At 53.7% G+C, this 18,541-nt stretch overlaps 6 protein-coding genes across 6 annotated transcripts; 3 read left to right on the forward strand and 3 right to left on the reverse strand.

The window, feature by feature from the left end:
* Nucleotides 1-586: 586 nt before the first annotated feature.
* Nucleotides 587-1,996, reverse strand: RHO25_013106 (uncharacterized protein; the record flags this gene model as incomplete). The annotated part of the gene is made up of 1 exon (XM_023604372.2): nt 587-1,996. The coding sequence occupies one exon, from the start codon at nt 1,994-1,996 to the stop codon at nt 587-589; it is 1,410 nt and encodes a 469-aa protein (XP_023450209.1).
* A 1,891-nt stretch (nt 1,997-3,887) lies between these two features.
* On the reverse strand, nt 3,888-5,159 carry RHO25_013107 (uncharacterized protein; the record flags this gene model as incomplete). Its single annotated transcript, XM_023604373.2, has 1 exon — nt 3,888-5,159. The coding sequence occupies one exon, from the start codon at nt 5,157-5,159 to the stop codon at nt 3,888-3,890; it is 1,272 nt and encodes a 423-aa protein (XP_023450210.1).
* A 1,974-nt stretch (nt 5,160-7,133) lies between these two features.
* RHO25_013108 (uncharacterized protein) lies at nt 7,134-7,622 on the forward strand (the record flags this gene model as incomplete). The annotated part of the gene is made up of 1 exon (XM_023604374.1): nt 7,134-7,622. One exon carries the CDS (start codon nt 7,134-7,136, stop codon nt 7,620-7,622), a length of 489 nt encoding a protein of 162 aa, XP_023449841.1.
* Nucleotides 7,623-10,248: 2,626 nt separating this feature from the next.
* RHO25_013109 (uncharacterized protein) lies at nt 10,249-11,390 on the reverse strand (the record flags this gene model as incomplete). Its single annotated transcript, XM_065603645.1, has 3 exons — nt 10,249-10,803; nt 10,858-11,231; nt 11,306-11,390. The coding sequence occupies 3 exons, from the start codon at nt 11,388-11,390 to the stop codon at nt 10,249-10,251; spliced, it is 1,014 nt and encodes a 337-aa protein (XP_065459717.1).
* A 3,330-nt stretch (nt 11,391-14,720) lies between these two features.
* RHO25_013110 (uncharacterized protein) lies at nt 14,721-16,083 on the forward strand (the record flags this gene model as incomplete). The annotated part of the gene is made up of 2 exons (XM_065603646.1): nt 14,721-14,741; nt 14,797-16,083. 2 exons carry the CDS (start codon nt 14,721-14,723, stop codon nt 16,081-16,083), a joined length of 1,308 nt encoding a protein of 435 aa, XP_065459718.1.
* Nucleotides 16,084-17,008: 925 nt separating this feature from the next.
* RHO25_013111 (uncharacterized protein) lies at nt 17,009-18,521 on the forward strand (the record flags this gene model as incomplete). Its single annotated transcript, XM_023604376.2, has 2 exons — nt 17,009-17,029; nt 17,094-18,521. 2 exons carry the CDS (start codon nt 17,009-17,011, stop codon nt 18,519-18,521), a joined length of 1,449 nt encoding a protein of 482 aa, XP_023450432.1.
* Between the last annotated feature and the right edge of the window lie 20 nt (nt 18,522-18,541).

Here is an 18,541-nt window from a genome sequence, read left to right on the forward strand (position 1 = left end):
AAACAAGCAAGCAACAAGCATACAGTAATGCTCGGCACCAGCTTCCGTAAAGCACCAGGGATCCAGCTTGGATTCATTAAGCTCGCACGTGTGAACAGTGCGTTCGGAGAATAATTTTGCACCTTGGTCGAATGACTTTTGATGAGCTATACGCATCAGGCAAATCGATATTGATTCTTGAGATCGGGTCTGCTATCAATCAGAGTGGTACAATGAGAAAAGAAGAAGTAGAAGGAGCAATCAACCTGTGAGCCAGCCTTCAACTCGAAGCGAATGCAAGAGGTTCTGTTCGCAGTATTCCCGCAACGTTGTGATAGACTCTGACTGAATTCTGCAAAAGCCGGAAGCTTTATTGCCTATCCTTGTCAGCCAGGCCCAAAGTTCTTGACGATGCGTCTTCCGTGCAGAGAGATATTGAACACAGCGGTGCATGAAAGATATGAAGACTAGACACTATGCACAAAATGATGAAGTACTTTTGAGAGCATGCTCTCGTCCAAACGCCAGTCTATCGCAGTAAGCGTACTTTGCAGCCCAGTTCCTCATTGAGCGGATGTGAACAGCATAACCCATGACCCATGGTGGATCACAAATCCAGAAGCTCAACAGCGTCCGGCTCGCTGCAAACATAGATGGTCTCGTGCTTGTCAGTGAAGCCATTGAAGCGAGTGGCAGAGCACTTGGTATAGGCACCCATCTCCTCAAAGTACAACCAGTCACCGGTGTTGACCAGGTGCTTGGAGGTCCATTTCTCAGAAATGCAGTCGATGCCATCGCAAGTGGGGCCCCAGACGGAGTAGGTGATTGGCTTTCGATAAAGAGTGGTGTCCTCTTCGCCCGACGCATAACCGGAGTCGACCATCGAATCGCCACTGAAAGCATAGTTGTAGCAGTCTGGGCGATCACTGTTGCGCAAGACTTGCGGAACTGGATGCTGGTGATCGAAGATGATGCTCGAGAAGTTGCCGTACACACCGTCATTCATGTACAGCATGTAGCTTGTGTCTCCGCCAAGAAGCTTGTCCTCGACTGTGCGACGAGCAATGACGTTGCATGCAAGAGTGAAGGCAGTGCTTGTGTAGTACCGGCCTGGCTCAGCGATGATGCGAACATGAGGTGGGAAGAGATCGTCGACGGCGGAAGCAAGGACCGGAGCCATCTCATCGAACGTCTCTGGGACGAAGCCGCCACCACAGTCGAGCGTGTGCATGTCGAAGCCAAGGGCGGCGCCTTGATCGAAGACAGAACGCGCATCGTTGACGGCTTGACGGAATGCCAGTGGATCAGATGCTCCAGAGCCAACGTGGAAAGCTACGCCGACCACATTCAGCTCGAGTTCCTTTGCCAGTGACAGCAAATCTGGAACGACATCCATGGCAGCACCGAACTTCTGGCTCAGTCGGCACAAGCTCGCCGAGTCGTCGGTCGAGATGCGCAGGAAAAGCTCAGCAGATGGGTAAATCTGCTTGATCTTGTACAGCTCATCGGTGTTGTCAAAAGTCATCTGCCGGACACCTGTCTTGGCAGTGTACTTGAGGTAGCTCTTGGTCTTGCATGGCTGAGCGTAGATGATGCGATATGGAGCTACTCCAATAGCGAGGACCTGCTCAATCTCGGCCTTGCTGGCACAGTCGAAGCCAGCTCCCATCTTGGCCAACAGGCGCAAGACCGAAGTGTCTGGGTTGCACTTCACAGCGTAGTGTGGTGTGACACGTGGCAGACGCTTCTGCCATCGGACGTGCTGGCGGTAGACCTCTCCTAGGTCCGCGACGAAGAAGGCATCTTCGGCGCCCGCATCGCAGTCATCCGTGTCGATTTTGTCAATGTGCTGCTGCAGCGCAGCGCCAATCATTCCTCTTGCATTCTTCGCGCCACCTTGAAAGCCCGCTCCGCTATCGTAGTCGGAGACGGAATTGATATCGATGTAGTCTGTCGTCTTTTTCAACGACAGAGAATCGAAGGTGTTTGGTAGAATGTCAATGGCGCTAGGTGCCATACCCCTGCTGACGAAGGCTGGGAGATGTTGATTGTTGGTGAAAGTTGTTTGCCCGAGTCTCCGAAGAGGTGTTAAGGAGGTTTGAAAGGTGCGAAGTCGAGGCGGACTGTTCCTAGATGGCGCTTGCCAGACTCTTCCCCCGGGCGGGAAAGAGCTTCAAAGTGGCTCTTATGCGGCAGCTGAGTGGTGTCGTCCGATGGGTGAGGTTGTTGTTGCAACAACTCAAAAACAAGACTTGGGATGGCTGGGTCGTACTCAGGCCGAGGGTGGTGGTGGAGGGATGGTGTTTTGGATGTGCCTATCTCGGTGTGGGATGGAATTGTTAAAGGCTGTCGGCGAAGCCGTGGTGACGGTTGGGAGCCAGTTTTACCACCGGCTATCTAAAGTCGCGCGCGGGTCAGTCACTTGCGTGAGGGCGGTGGCAGTGGTGGTTTGAAGGCAGAAGAGGGGCGAATTGCTGTGGGCGGCCGATGCGCCCGTGAGAAATCGCGCAAGTGACAAGTACCTCGCCGGAGTACACGTACCGGTTTCTCAGAAGAGTTGGCAGTAAGGCAGATTTGGTCAGGTTGCCAATTGTGATCGGCTGGCGAGGTGAAGGTGTGGTTCGTAGGAGAAGCGGTGTCGCCAAAAAAGACGCAACTTGGTTTTGTGTGTGGTGAAGGGCGAAGGCTCGTCGTTTCGCACGGGCCACCAGATGTCATCGACGGCAATTTGTTGGGCTGCGACTGCCACTGCTGCTGCGAGCGTGCGGCTCTGCTCCTGCCTCGCTCACTCCCTGTTGCCTGTTCCTGATATAGGGCAACGCTGTGTAACTCCGAATATAACAATGGTTTCGACATTTGATGTGCAGAGCAGATCGCAACTTCAGACCAAGCTGCGGTCATTGTGTCGACAGCGTCATCTGGACCCATCGCATATCGCTTCTGGTATCGCTCGAATGGGCCTAGGATGATGGCATGTACCTTTCTGGTAGTCTCAATAACCACAGTAGACGCTTGCGGCATTGCGAGCGCAGACGAGCACCACAACTTGAGCTACTTGTCGGCACATGAAGGGCCGCGCACAAAGTGCAATGGCACGGTAAGTGTGGTGGAGGCATGATAAAGATTTGAAGGACTTGACAAGTCATCGTCCCAACTAATGCCAGATATCATTCGGACAAGCGAGTGCGCACGAGAAACAACAGCATCGCCCATATTCAACATTAGTTATGTGACGAGGCTTCAAGAACACGACTGGATTTACTGGCTCGTTGACCAGACGAGGGATGAAGATGAGCTCGACAATCTGTATCTACCGTCATGTTTCGACTACGACGCACTTCAACCGTCTACGTCCTAGTGTTACATGCTGGGCCGTCGGTCGCACGCGAGTGTTCATCGACTCATAGGAGGTACGATCCATGGATATTCCAAAATCTCCAGGAGCTGGAAGCCCATGTGCAGAGAAAAACATACAACAATGTCACACGCAGTGCCAGGTATGCGACAGTTGTTCCCTGAAGTAAATGCCAACGTCAGTACCTACTCCGCGGTGTGCAAATGTCGCTCATCCAAGGAGACAGAGACAACGCGCAAAGCACACCAAAACAAAAAATGATCACACATTTTGAGAAGCAGCGATAATGTTCAAAATTTAATTCTTTTGAATTGTCTTTCATATCCTGTACATGCGACACACTAGTCCGCTCTAGCAAAGTACACAGCAGCATCATCCTCCGCTGTGCACAAGTCTCGACGTTTCTAGTCCAGATCGCTAAAATCTACAGCCGTTACAAGTAGGTTATCCCCCATCATCAGAATATGCATTTTTGTGTCCTGTCCTGATTCCCATTAAATGCCTGTATTTTATTGTCATCCCAAAATTATACAACGTTCTTCGTTTAGAACATTTATAGAGCAGCCATGATGGCTCCCACGAGGAGGAGACCAGCAGCTGGTGCGTTGGCGACGGCAGCACCGGTGTAAGAGGCGGTGTTGCCACTTGAGGAGGCCGAAGGAGAAGAGCCTGTTGGGGCAGTGCCGTTGCCGCTTCCGGAGCCAGAGCCGCCAGCAACTGGGCCAGCGTTCTGGTTGTTGTCGTTTGGCGAGCCAGTGCTGCCAGTGGCAGTCGATGTGGCGTTGTTGCCACCAGCTGGGCGTGGAGAAGGAGTACCGGTAGGGACTGGGATCAGGGATCCAGACCCAGAGACTGCAGTGACGGAAGAGGTCGACTCCTCATCATCATCGCTGTTGGCTGGGCAGGACAGGTCGTAGAGAGGAGCACCACGGTCTGGGTTGATGACCTTGAAGGACACCTCCTGGTCAGCGCCGTCGTTCAGCTGGTACCACCAGGTGTTGACGTTGCCAAGAAGACGGCAGGCAACGGCCTTCCAGTATTGCTCAGCGTTCTCAGTTCCGGAGCTGGCGAGGCCAGATTGAGGTCCAGTGACAGGCCAGCCGGTCTCGGTGACCCAGACAGGCTTGCCTTGAGCGGCACCCTCAGTAGCCTGAAGAGCGTCGAAGAAGAGTTGCTGGGCGTTCTGAATGCTGTTCTCGTTGACAGTCTGGAAGTATGGGTAGGCATCAACACCGACCCAGTCGAGGGCCTCGATCACAGCGTTGTTGGAGCCGTTGACGTAGGCAGTCCAGGTATCGACGTGGCCAATCTGAACATCAGCCCAGGCAGTGCCTTGGAGCACATCACGAGCGCGCTGGATGTAGCCGACGAGCTGGTCAGGCTGAGCTCCTGGGCCGCTCTCGTTCTCGATACCAGTTGGCGAGATACGGTAGAGATCCTCAGATCCGATCGAGATACCAATGATGGAGTCCCTCAGTTGATCGCCGTACTGCTCAATGGCGTTTCTCAATGCGGTAAGCTCGTTGTTGAAAGCTTCATCGCCGCCACTGCACCACAGGCCCAAGAGCAATGATGTGTTGGTAGAGACAGCAGCTGGAAGAGCGGAAATGATGTCGGTCTGCGAGTATCCCTGAATCATGGTGAAGAGACGAGCCGAGTTGAAACCACCGACGCCTGGAAGGTCCTGTGCAGCCCTGAAATCGGCTTCCCAGTCCGCGAGCTGACGAGCTCGGTTGTCTGCGTAAAGAGCGCCATAGTTGAAGCCGCGAACCTGAGCGGCCGCGCTGCCCGCGAGGGCTAGTAGCGAGAGTGTTGATGATAGCATTATGGTTATGAGGTATGAAAAGAGAGACTGTGAGAGATGGATACGAGATGGTAGAGTGTGAGGCGTAAGAACAAGGAAAGTGAACGCGCGGCGAACAATGGAACATATAGCGCCTCGTAAAGGATGATGACCAAAGCATTGGCACAAGGGGCGATGCCGCGATCGCTTGGAAGGCTACCAGAAGAGTACCAGTTCCCGTTCAGCCGCCGTTTGGGCCAACGAATACGCAAGACAGCGATTAAAGTTTCCGTTGTATGTGAAGCCAAACAACTGGGTACTGTTTGCGGATATGCCACGCATGCTTCTCACATTCGCTGCGAATCAATTGGACATTGGCGAGCTCGAAGTCGCATCCATGCTGGATCAGACGGGTTTTCAGGTACAGTACCGAAAATAGCCTGGTGATCCAGTGATGCATGGTGAACGGCTCGGCATGCGTACGAGTCTAGGCGCATGCAGACTTGAAACACGATGACCAGTGAGAGCTCGCTTCGGGGCCCCGGGGGACGTCAGGACTTCGGATCTGCTCGTCGCGCGGGCCTGTCGTCTGGCCATCATATCCTCTTCGTATTCATCTTCAATGGTATCACACGTGAGCATCCTGCTGCTGCTGATGGTTTCTCAATCTCTGAACTGCTGTGTGAGCCAAGAGTTGGCGCATGACGTTGGTTGAGTACGGGTGGCGGCTGCCGCTGCGGAGTGGCGTTTGTTGGCGGCGCTTCCGGTTGCGCCAAACTCACGCGACAGAGCTTCGTGTTTCGCTGCCTTGATCCTGTCAACGTTTGTTCGTGTGCAGCTATCACAGCATGAAACATTCCAGCATAGCTCAAGATCGAGCGTACGCAACCGCTCGCAGATGGTGATGGTGTAAAACTTTTGCAAGCAGTCTACGGCAATGTTGGGGAATGAACGCCAAGATAGCCGACGCAAGCGGATTCAACGCTGGCAGTTGCAAATTCACGACTCGTTCGAGCACAAAGGAGCCGGCTGACTCTCCAGAAGCATGATGTCGGGGCGTATATCCGGTGACTGTGTAGGATGCTGCACAAGACGAACGTTGACACCGACACCTGTGATTGCTTCAGAACATCTCAGCACACTCGCTTGCTCTGGCGATCGAGGCAGCGCGGCGTGGTGAGCAGAGTTGGGTGGTGAGAAAGATGTTGCACCAGCGATGTTTCGACTGACCTCGCGTACGCTCAGAGTTGAAGTCTCCGTCGGTCTATAGCCAGACAAGGAGTAAATTCTGTTGCTGAGACCGAACCTGTTCAGCCGTCGAAGGAGCTGACGTTGAGCCATGAGGTAGCAAAGATCAGGTACCCAAGGCTTCTCCACGCCAGGACTGGCTGTATCGGAGCGATACATCTCAGATCTTGTCGATAGAGTGCATGGAAGCCTTGAGCTCCTGTCAGGTACCGCGGTGCTGAACAGGCATCTGCTCGTACGAAGTGGGATAGTCGCCTGACTATGGTCCACCAGCGTGACGTTTCGTTGAACGCTTCATGGAGTATATCGCTGAGCTCGCAAGCTCAGCTCCCAAGAGATGTAGTCGTCGACTCCTGGTCTGATGATGAGTGATCTGCTACCTCCCAGCCAAGGGCGTGACTTGGTCGGTTGTTGTTAGGGTTCATCATCGGTGCCTCGGTTTTGAACTCTTCCTCTCGCAAGGCAGCGAAAGAGAGGGTGGCAACACCATTTGAATTGAAAAGTGTCGTATCGGGAAGGATGTGAAGAAGTAGGAGGCAGATAGGTAGGCCTTGCTTCCAAAATGGCGGCCTTGAATGCAGCCTCAGGCAGATTTCCAAATCTTGGCACAAACTTTCTCCGCCAAAAGTCACGACTGCTTTGCTCCTGCGTTCTCCCAGATCGGACACCGCGGCGGTGTTGGACTTGACCAGATGCCACATATGTGATGATATTCGCACAGTAGTCTGCGTTCGAATATCGCAGACCCCACAGCAGGTAGAACCAGAGATGGTCACCAATCTGGATCATTATCAGCTCCTCGGGCTTTCAGAAAAGCGCGATGGATCACGCATCTCGACTGACGAGCTCAGACAAGCATACAAGCGAGCGCTACTCTCCTACCATCCAGACAAGCACAATTCCGATGGTCGTCGCTCAGGAGAAACGACAGTGACTGTCGACGAAATCGCTGAAGCCTACAAAGTTCTTGGCGATGCCACGCTCAGGGCACAATACGATCAAAACTTAGCGAAAGCAGGTCTTGACGACGCTCCTGGAGTCAACACTCGACATACTGGCATGGAAATTGTTGACCTCGACGAACTCGACCCAGACGAAGATGGTGCTGTGTGGAGGCGCCCCTGCCGGTGTGGCAGCGAGCCAGCGTTTGTTGTAACGGAAGCCGAGCTTGAGAAGAACGTCGAATTTGGGGAGCTCATCACTGGCTGCAAAGGATGCAGTCTTTGGCTCAAGGTTATGTTCACTGTCGAGGATTGAGCCAATCCTATGCCTGGAGTCTCTTTCCGGGATCGCAAAGATGCACACGGCGTCTCGCTGTTCGTATGAACAGCCTAGACCATGCGGAAATTGGGAGAGAGGCGGTCTCGAAGTCTCAAGCTCTCGCGTGACCTTTCAATTCCCCTGAGCATATCCTTCTCGTCCCGTGGCCGTGAGAGCTCGGCGCTACCATTCGACAGACGAGCTGGTGCAGGGGCTTGAGCTGCAGAGTGCAGCGGGTTTCGGGATCTCGATGTTCATTGCGAATGGCTCTCGACCTCCTGGCGCTTCAATCTTCGATGCGGTGGACCAGATCTTGCAGGCCGCGTACGCACCCAACATGGACCAGAAGGCCTCCCGCCTCTCACAGAGCGCCTGCTCTGAATCCCTGTTGAACGAGGCTCAGCTTGACGAGACCTGCAGTCATCTCGCCCGGCATGGACGATCATGAAATCATTTCATGTGCTTGCTCTCCATGTCCAATCATTCCCAGCTCCAGGCTCTCATCTTCTCGTCGAAGCTGACGAAATCTGTCATCTCCCATGTCGATCATGCAAAATGAGGGAGTCTTTGCATCGGCAAAGACGATAATCTAGCGCTGCAGCGCTAGGAGTCTCCGAAGAGATCGAGTCTACATGGTATGAAGCATTAGCGACGACATATCGATGCATGCAGCAAAGACCGACCATATCCGATTCCTGCGCAATTCTGCATACCAAGAGACCCACAATCGGCACGGAGCGAGCGAGCATACATTACAGTACAAAAATGCTTTGCGGTACATGTGTGCATGTGCATACGCGCATGCATAATGCGTGCACGGCGCTAGTTCATCGCTAAGTTACGGCAACCAGACTTGCTAGCGTTGGATGAAATAGCAAAGGATCACTCACCATTCGCTCTCAAACAATGCGTTGTCAAGATCAATTCACGAGTCAGTCAGTCTGGAATACCCTAAAAAGGCGACAACACATCACGAGCCATCAAAGCGCGATCGCGTATTCATTCCTCTAGGGCAAAGCCAAGCCCCAGCACAGAAACAACCACCCATGACTGGCCCGGACCCAATCCCATCTCAAATCTTCAACTGCATGGTTCACGACTGTGCAGTAGTCTCAGCACCAGAATCCCGCTGGCGCCACATGTATGGTCAACACGTTAGTTCCACGAGAGGGAAGAAAGCGAAGGAATCACAGCCCTGTAGAGCTGAAAACCAATCGGCACTACCATTAGCTAGTACACTTTTCTACACGAACTACAGAATCCTTCTAACAGAATGCACTACTGGTAAACTCAGCCCTACACAACCAACTATCCAATCCCAAAGCAGCAATGCAAACATCAATCAATTCTATTTCTCAGGTTTTCCCGTCTCTTTCGCAGATCTTTCACCATTTTCGGTGTCGGGGCGTCCGAAATGCATGACTTCAACCACGATCTAGTTGCAACATCATCGAACGAAAGTAGAAAAAGCTTCTTTACGCTGCGTCTCCTCTGATAGTTGTCGTCGTCATGATTCAGCTTCGATTGTACCTTTGCTACTGAATTAGCATCCACTGCCATGCCTTCGATCTCTTAGCAGTGGGGTGCCTTCACTCTGTAGCACGTGACCTGTATTTTCCCAATTAAGTCTAGCGTTGCTACCCAGACGTCGCACGTACTGGGCATCAATGTGGGATGGCGCTTATGCGTCGGACACGGCCGTGGGAAAGTGATGGATTGTGCTTGGTTGAAAATTTTTCTCATTTCTTGCTACAGTATGCTTCTTTCGCGTCCCTCCCTAAATGCCGATGTCGCTGAACGCTGAGCAGAATTGTGATGAAGAAAGCTGAGGATTCTTCAGCTCAGAGTGTATAATACATTAGTCTGCTTTTTGCGCCGCCGGAAATAAAGGGCCATGCCATTTGGCTCCTGCCGCTGCCGCCGCGTGCTATGCTAGTGGAAGAATTAGATCGAGTTTCTGTCGATGCTCGCAGCCACTTCTCCCCATTATGAAGGTATAATGTAAGATCGCTCATGGAGTCTTGGAGTGATGATAGGCCCGGAAGTGTCGACGTTCCAGATACCCGAGCCTTTGCGAGGTTCCAGATGGACTAGACCTAGGGTCTCGGCTTCTTGCTTCCAATGCCCTAAGCGACACCCGCGACGGCTGATTCTGAAGGAACACGGAATATGGAATTCAGTTGCCCGGCAAGTGCACTCGTTGTCGCGACAAGTTCATGATCGTTGTTCCAAGCTCGTTCTTAGATGACCCTCGGCTTGCCGGCTGGTCTAGCCCTCGGTGCAAAGAGCCGAAAGGATGGCGCCACGTAGTCTCGCTCCAACAATCCGAATGCAGTCTGCTCGTCGTGGTAAAGACAGGCGAACAATCGCAACCTGTACATGCCTGTTCCGGCATTTGCGCAAAAGACGGACCTCGGCAGGATGCACGACCGCAATGCTAATGTACGCGCAGAAGCGCTGAGGCACGGTGGGCACCACGACAGCGCAGCTCATTGGGTCCAGAATACATTGTCGGTCAAGATCGTGGCATCGAGAAATTCTGCACAGAACTGTTGACAGCTGGCCAGCCAGCTGCACAGACGGCGCGGGTGTTCCTTTACCGACTCCGCGGTCGCCGGTGTCATCACGCTTGAGTCTGGAGGCCCATGAGGAACAATCTGCGGTCTGCACGAGGGTGACTTGATGAAGACGCGAAGACTGCCGGGGGGAAGTAGAGAGCGCCTCCAGTAATTTCTGCAGCGTTGGCGTCGATCCAGAGAAGCGACCGCTCGAGTACACCACCAAGTCCCAGCGCTGGTAAGCCTCCACGAAGACTGACCATGCGCTGGAGTCCTGTCATGTGGGTGTGGAAGATCTCTCGGTGGCCGAATAGTAATTCAAATGTAGCCATTTTTCCGACAGCCACGATCATGCTATCGCTTGTTGCGCGGCCTTGCGCTCCATGGTCAGTCATGGCTCGGTTCACTTCTTGAATGGCCATGCCTCGCAGCTGTAATACATCGATGTTGTGTGAATTGTCTCCATGTAACTTGGCGAGATGAGCTGTGGCCACGAGCATGAGCGCGTGCAGGGAAGCTGGATCGGTGAGGATAAGGCCAACTAGCTGTGTTCGAATTCCCTGTCTCGTTGAAGCGTCGGTTTCGGGCAGGTCGACAGCCATAGAGTTGCAGTAATGGTCCTGAACTGAGATTAGTCTGCCATTGTTCCACATCGAGCGCACGCCAACACATACCATGACAGGTCGAAGAGAACTGTGCCATGATTCGGGATAGATCTCAAGGGGATTGATACGATGTGTTGGGACGCTGGGTGAGGTTGGTGCTGACGCTTCGGGGCTGCTGGCCTCTGGCTCGGAATTCGAGTGCGTGGGCGACGTCTCTGCGCTGGCGCGGCTCAATCGCACACTGGAGGTCGGCGAGGGCTGTTGGCTATTCTGTTGAGATTGGCGTGCTTGCTCTGCGACCCTTTGGCGGTGTTTTTCGTGTTGCTTCGACGTTACATGGCTGCGGACGTTCCTCCGTGTCTGGGCATTTTTCGCATCCTTGGGGTGTGAGAAGTTCAAGAATCGAAAGTCGATGCCATCCGGGGAGGTAGGGCTTTTGCTGCCTGAAGGAGTGTCAGAATCTGCAGACATGGCTGCCTTAAGGAAGGCAGAGTGTGGTTGAGCAGAAGGAACATACTGTCGGAACGGCTAGATGCCGAAGATGTTGGCCCACTTGCCGCAGCCTGACCTTTGGTGAGCTCGGCAGTACGTGAATTGACCATGGTGAGTGCTTGTGAATGGACTGTGAGAAGCGGCAATGGCTTTGAGAGAAGTGCTGTTGTGGAAAGTTAATCATGCAAGTAATATATGATCCGTCTCCCCAGGGGTTGTTCTCGTTGTGCTCTCACAGCATCACGAATGAAGCTGATCGGGAAGCAGGGCTCCAATACATTCGTGCAAGCAATGCAATTGGGGCAATGGTGGCGGCCGTTTGGTGCCAATGCTGGCCCATAAGGCATCTTGGTCTACAAGAGTTTCCAGACTAGGATCGACGCACTGCACCGTTCGGCTGTGGGTTCTGTGGCTCTCTGATGGCGGTCAAAGTGAACGATTCGTGAGACCATTGCGCAACAAGTCCGGGCTGCATGTTCATTGGCCTTAGGCGCGTTCAGAAGATGCATGGGATATGGCGCGTGGTCCGTGTCCCTGTTAGCAAAAACCAATTAGGGAGCAAAGGGAGCAACGAGAGAGGCAAGAACACAATTCCCTAAAAGAGTAGAAATCGCCACTCCACCGTGGCAAGTGAGCTGGATCAAAAGCTTCGACGCACCCGCTTCCGCAGCGGGGAGGTGGTGCAAAACGCTCAGACGGCCACTACGCATCAGACACTGCTGCTCTTCGGATTGGTCATTGGCTGCAGCGCCTTATTTTGGCAGCTCTCCATGAGCTGTGTGTGAGATGAGCTTGACATGGCCAGTGGAGTCACAGACCCGCCGACGAGGACATGGCGCTGATGAGCGGCTCGGTACTGCAGACCTGATCGGCAACAGGGCAGTGCTGAGCGTGCTGAGATATTCTATGGCCCGGCTATCCGGTCGCCCTGCACGATCGCGACGTCCGGCCATTGCTCGAGGCTTCGAGGCTGTCGGTGCAGTGCACGTGTGCCGCAGGATGGGATAGCGCACCACAGGTCGTTGGATGCATCGGCATGTGTATGCGACATGCCGCCGCGGCGGGAAGACAGGCAGCCCAGCGCGCGGGTGGTGGACGACAAGGCTTCCGTTATTTTCGCACTGGTGCCGTGTCTCGTGGGTTGTCGGACTTGAGCGCGATCGGCGCCGACGTCGTCGTCACTTCTGCACATCACCGCGATCCCTGCTGCCAACTGCCATCGCGGTGCATCACCCACCACCTGCACTCTGCATTGCAACAATCAAGCCATCGAGCGCAATACATGATGACAGAGCGTTCGCTTGCGATGCCATGAGCCCACAATTGATGAGACAAGGGCCTTGATTCTGTCCCACACCCGCAGGATTCCGGCATCTGCCTGCGGCCACCGCGGGGATCACTATAGACGCAGCTATCGCAACATCAAGGCAAATACAAATCATCACATTTCTTCGTCAACGTAAACTCTTTCAACTTAGCCCCGTGACACAGCATCCTCCGCCCATCCACAACAGGAACGGATCTCGAGAAAGACCACCGCCATGGCGGCACGGACAGGCGGAGCTCGAGAGCGTGTGAAGTCGCACAAAAACACGACACGGGACTTATTTATGGACATGCCATATGACGACGCGATCAAGCGAACGACGACGCCATCACCGCCATCTCCGAGCGAGCAGCATCAACGGCACTCGCTCTTCACGGATGTAAAACCTCGCTGAGCCGTGAACTTGTCTGGGACGTGTGCTAACCAACGGTCGTGCAGCTTGTGCTCACCCCACTCAATGTGGTCAGCTTCATTCTCTCATTACTGTTCATGGCGGAGCGCCACTATGGTGCCAAGTCGAGCAAGTCAGTTCCAAATCAGGAAGTTACTCGCTCGGCGTGGCACCCCCGGTGGAGTTGGAGAAAGCGAAAGAATGCGAAGATGCGAATTGATGAGGCGCTGGAAATGAAGAACCGCATCGTGCTCAGCATCGTCTTGTGGGCCGTTCTAGGGCTCGTGGCCTGTGTGTATGGGGCGCGGAGGTTGTATTCTTGGCTCGGAACAGGCTAGGCAAGGTCGGCAAAGCCTGTTGGAACACCCTTTGGGATTCTGTAAGAACCAGATTGAGACACCATGCCGCCGTGGTTCTGGCGGCTGGGAGGCTGACCATTATTCTCCTGATGAGCAGTAAAACAAGGTACAGCAATGGCATTTCTGCTTATCAAGCGCCCGCCGCACTAGAAGGTTGTGTCGGCAAGCGCTTGAACTCTGATCGCTCTTACATTTGCCAGGCGTTTATAACCCTAAGCGGCTACCCAACGGGCAAAAAATGCAACCTGGCGGGTAGCAGCATACAATTGCAAAGAACTTTTGTAGCAAAAGCTCTCGCATTGGACCGCATGACTCGGATTAGCGGCCAGTGTACGCCATGCTAGAGTCGCGTGGTCTAAAGTACACGCGCTGGTGGAAGTTAACCTTCAGACTACTACCATCCTTCGCACCTGCTGCAAACTGAACCAAGTTTTCACTCGTCCCACAGACGCCGGACGACATTGCAACACGTGCGATCGACGCTGTGCAGCCCAGCAGATCGCGCTGTTGCGCTAGGACTCGCCGACGGCAGCACTACATCACTCCAACGATCTCACAGCCCAGAGGCAATCTGAAAAGTGTACACGGGGAAACTGTCATCATATAGCATCATAGAATTGAATGGTCTTGCGCTGCTCACTAATCGCAAGAGCAACGGGGTCATCAGCTCAGCACGTCTCTGCTCAGGCTTAGACCTCTCAAAATGTGGCCATGACTCTGCCAAGCTCGTGCGCCTTCTTCCTTCTCATCGGACGCCGGCATCACAGGAAACCGTATCCTCTTGCTTGGTTCGCAAAGGCCACATACTGCACTTCTTCCATCTCTTCGACGACACCAGTGCACCCACCACACGCGTGGCCTCAAGCCCGACGATACGAGGAAACGACCGGTACAAGAACCCGCCCGGGCGATCCTCCCCCTTTGGGCATTGCGTATCGCAAGAACTGATTCGTGTACTGAAGCCGAGCTTGGGTGTACAGTGTCGTCTATGTACGCAGTCAGCACCTCTGCAGCTGCTGGTGAGCTGACCAGCAGCCACGTCCTGCTGACACGTCTGGCGAGAATAAGGTGTAGAGCACGGCGTTAGCGATGGTGTAGGTGTACTACGGACATCTTGTGCGCCGTAATTGCTGCAAACAGCCAAGGGGACGGTTGCAAGGTATCAGCGACAATGGCATCCTTCGTACAGGCAGCTAAGTCGAAATGGGTCGGTTGCTCGTTCCTGCCCCTTCTTCCCATCAGTCCTTCTACTGCCTAGTCCAACATTGGGCAAAGAGTACAACATTTCAGAAGGAGCTCACACGTACATTACTTCTACCACACACTCTCACATCATGCACAAACAACGAAGCCTAACAGCACGATGGAAAATCTGCTGGCAATCGTAGATTGTCCGCAAAAAAAAAGCATCGCTCGCTTGCATATGCTCATCGAGACAGCAACACATCCTGAACGACAGGACTTTTCAAAACCTTGCGCGACCGCAGGAGGTCGCCGACGAAGTTTCACGAGTGCTGGCTCTCGCACAGCAAGCAGTCCTTGAGCAGTTGCAGTCGCAGTCATCACTGCCGCTGGACCAATCCCTTCTCGATCCACAGCTCCGAGAGGTAGGATGGCTTTACAATGCGAGCGAACAGACAAGTTCGCCCTCTGCATTGTCCACAGTCAGCCCTCGGCGCAGCGACGACTTCTTCTCTATCATCGAACGCCTCCCGCAACACAAGCATGACCTTCTAGACATTTTCAATCGCCCACGCCTTGCTGCACCTTCACCGGCAGCTCCAGACGCTGGGCAGCCTGGGCAGGACGACACCTTCAGGTCCTTCACTGACACGTACGGCCCATGGCCAGTCGACGCTTGTGACTCCTTGCAGCTCCGCCGACGCTTCAAGGAGGAGTTCGCTGATCCTCTCGTCGCCCTGAGTGAGCAGGGTGGAGTAGCATATCTGCAGAAAGGCCAGCGAATCGAGCTTCGCCTAAACGCCCCTCACATTATTGCACCCCATGGGGACCCGCAGACGGCTCGGATTGCGTGCAAAGGCACGTATTCAAGCCAAAGCACGCTCACGGACGGACAGTATAAGAGAGATTCCATGCAGGTACGGAAGGCAGCAGCAGACAGTCCTTCGCTAGCAGTCGCCTCAGCACTATATGGAGCGCTCGACTCGCATGCATTCTTCTACGATAAACTTCCACTGGTGCTGTCGACGACTGCAGTTAGTCCGAACTTCCCAGCGTTTTATAATAATCTTCTCGCCAACTCTGCACAGGAACTCCAACATCTGCTGCAGAGATACCATGAGCTCTGCGAGAGTGGAAATGTGTGGTGTGTTGTGTTTACGCTCGAGACAGGACCGGCTGCATCGAAAGTAGCCCGTGCCATCCAACAATCTGGAACCGTCGAATACATCGACACTCACGCCATCATCGAAAACCATTACAGGCCTGACCTCAAGATGGCCATCATTGACAATCGGCATCACCACCAAGCTGCCTACATGCTGGTTCCTCGTTCCCATCCACAATCATACCAATGGGCTCCTGGCACTTCATCTGCACGAATTAATGCAATGGAGTTCATGCGAAAATTCGGATCGCCGACAGCTGGCTGCGAGAGCCTTTATACTCTTCCCGAAGTTCTGGAAGCCATCCGCTGCTGTTCGAGTTGGTTTGGGTTGTTGAAAGTCTTCCCAGGTCCATCTGATACCGGTACCTTGGTCACATAGATACAGTGTTATATTGTATAGTCATAATATCGGTCTTGCGACGCGCGTTATAGCTGCAAGGGGAATTGCTTGCAAGAATAGTGAGTTGTTCGGCGGACCACTCGACGTGTGCCCCTACGTCGTGGCAGTATTGTTCGAGGCGAGAGCCAGCTGTCAGGCGAAGTCCTCCACGCGCTTCATGACCGTGGCCATCTCTGAATGCAACTACCTCTGAGTGCAACCGCAGGTCGCTAAGCCAATCAGCAGAGCTTTCCATGGTTCGAGGGTTAATTCAGTTAGGCGCTTGCACACAGAGGTCGTTGCATTCAGAGATCTTCACGGTTATCTGTCCGTGAAATTGCTTGCCACGGAAGTCAGTAGTTCGTAGCGGGATCACTCTTCGCGTGCCAAAACCGGTAATAGCTGAACACACCAAAATGCGGTTCAGAAATCAGCGTGACAGGCACATCTGCGACGATGTCTGAGAAGAAGACACCACGCGCGCGTTACAACGGCACGACACGAGGTATCGCATGCATGTCGTGCAGAGAACGCGTCATTGGTCAAAAGACCCCCGTTTCAGTTCACCCAACGCCAACATGTGGCGGGCCTGGCTGCCTGCACGAAGGATGCTATTGTCGTTGGTGCCTTGCAATGCACCAGAAGTCGGTGAAAGTAATGACGATTGCTGCTGCGAGTATACATATATGAGTAGTTGAGGTGAATGTATTAATGTCGGCGAGGAAGGAGAAGTCTACGATCGTGGTTGCACAATCTGGTTGGCCGGCGCAACACACGAGTGCGGCGCGGGAAGCTTTTTCTGCGAGACCCTGAACGCTGAACGCGCTCCAACAACCGAGACGTCTCATCGCGTGCTGCTTCCTCCTGACGCTGTCGCGCCAGGTTATTTACCGCCCTTGGCTCTCCTGAGCCATTGAAGTGCATCATGGTGTCCTTCTCGTGTGAGGTATGCCCGCCCCGACGAAACGACCCCGCCGCAGAGGATTTCGCAAACTAATGTAATGGTATAGGGCTGCGGCGATGTCCTGACGAAGAAGAAGCTGTCTGGACACTACAACCAGTGCTGGGCGCCTGTGACGTGCCTGGACTGCATGACGACCTTTCCGAACGGAGCATTCCAAAGCCATACCTCGTGCATGAGCGAAGCGCAAAAGTACCAAGGGCATCTATACAGAGAAAAGGAAAAGAAGGGCAACAAGGCCGATAAGCGCAAATCGATGAACGGCAACAGTCAAGCGATGGTACCGAGAGGAGCATACGTTGAAGATGCAACAGAAGGGGACGATTCGAATGCCGTGGCTGTGATCGATGTGCCTCCTCGCGCTCCAACACCACCGCCTGCAGCCGATCCGCCTGCAGAGCTCGAAGGCGTCAACGTCTTCGACTTTCTGGTCAGCGATGCGACACCCAAGCACACGCAACTAGGCGCGCCGGACGAGCGCAGGATGCTCGAACAAGCGACGCCTTACGCAAACGGCGAATCACAGTTTTCGCAATACTCGCAGTACTCGAACGGTGATGGCTCACAGTACCAAAAGTACGGCTACTCCTATGGAAACGCCCCGCTTCCTGCTGGCATGGAACGTTTCGACTCGTACAACAACCTTACCGAATCTCAGCAGTCGTTTGTGACGCCGGCGAACAAGGATCAGAGGAAGCACAGGAAAGAGAAGGGAACCGTCGAGAAGAGTGATAAGAAGCGGAAGCGCAACGTGGAAGAGCTGGATCTGTCAAGTGCGAAGAGACCAGTCTCTCGAGGAGACCATTCTATGCTCGATGCGCCGTCATCCACAGCGGGGAGGAACCTACATTCTGGATTGACTGGAGGTCTGCAACGCCTCGTCACAGATCCCGATTTCTTCGAAAACGATCGCATCGATGCTGGCCCAACACCGATCAGTCCTATCAAGCGAAGCAAACGCGAGAAAGATCACCACGACGACCGGAAGAGTACGAAGGACGACAGGCGCAAGTCTTCGTATGTCTCGTACAGCACCACAACAAAGCCCGCCTCAAGCAAAGACGAGAAGAAACATCGTTCGCGGAGCCCGGAAGTCTCGAGACGTTCTGACAGACACTCAGACAGACACGATAAGCTTCGTCGCAACCACCGCGAGGAATCCCTGTCCTCTGTCGACCGCTCGCACGTCAGCAGTCGCAGACAAAAAGCTATCGATTACCCAGATCGGCCTGGTTCCGTGCAGCCCACTGCGAACAATGCCCTGGTCACATACAACGAGCGAGCGGAGCTATTCATGTCGTTCATCAATAAGGGTCCCGAGTCGCAACACGGTTTGTCGATGAACAAAGTCTTGAAGCGATACCATCGCGAAAGGGACACCTTGCGGAGTGATGAGAAAGAAGAGGAGGATAAGGAACTGTGGAAATCTCTACGATTGAGGAGGAATTCGAGAGGAGAGATTGTGCTGTTTATGTAATGTGTTTTGGCTCATTTTCT

This window comes from Cercospora beticola, chromosome 9 (assembly GCF_033473495.1).
Source record: "Cercospora beticola chromosome 9, complete sequence".
Classification (NCBI taxonomy): domain Eukaryota; kingdom Fungi; phylum Ascomycota; class Dothideomycetes; order Mycosphaerellales; family Mycosphaerellaceae; genus Cercospora; species Cercospora beticola.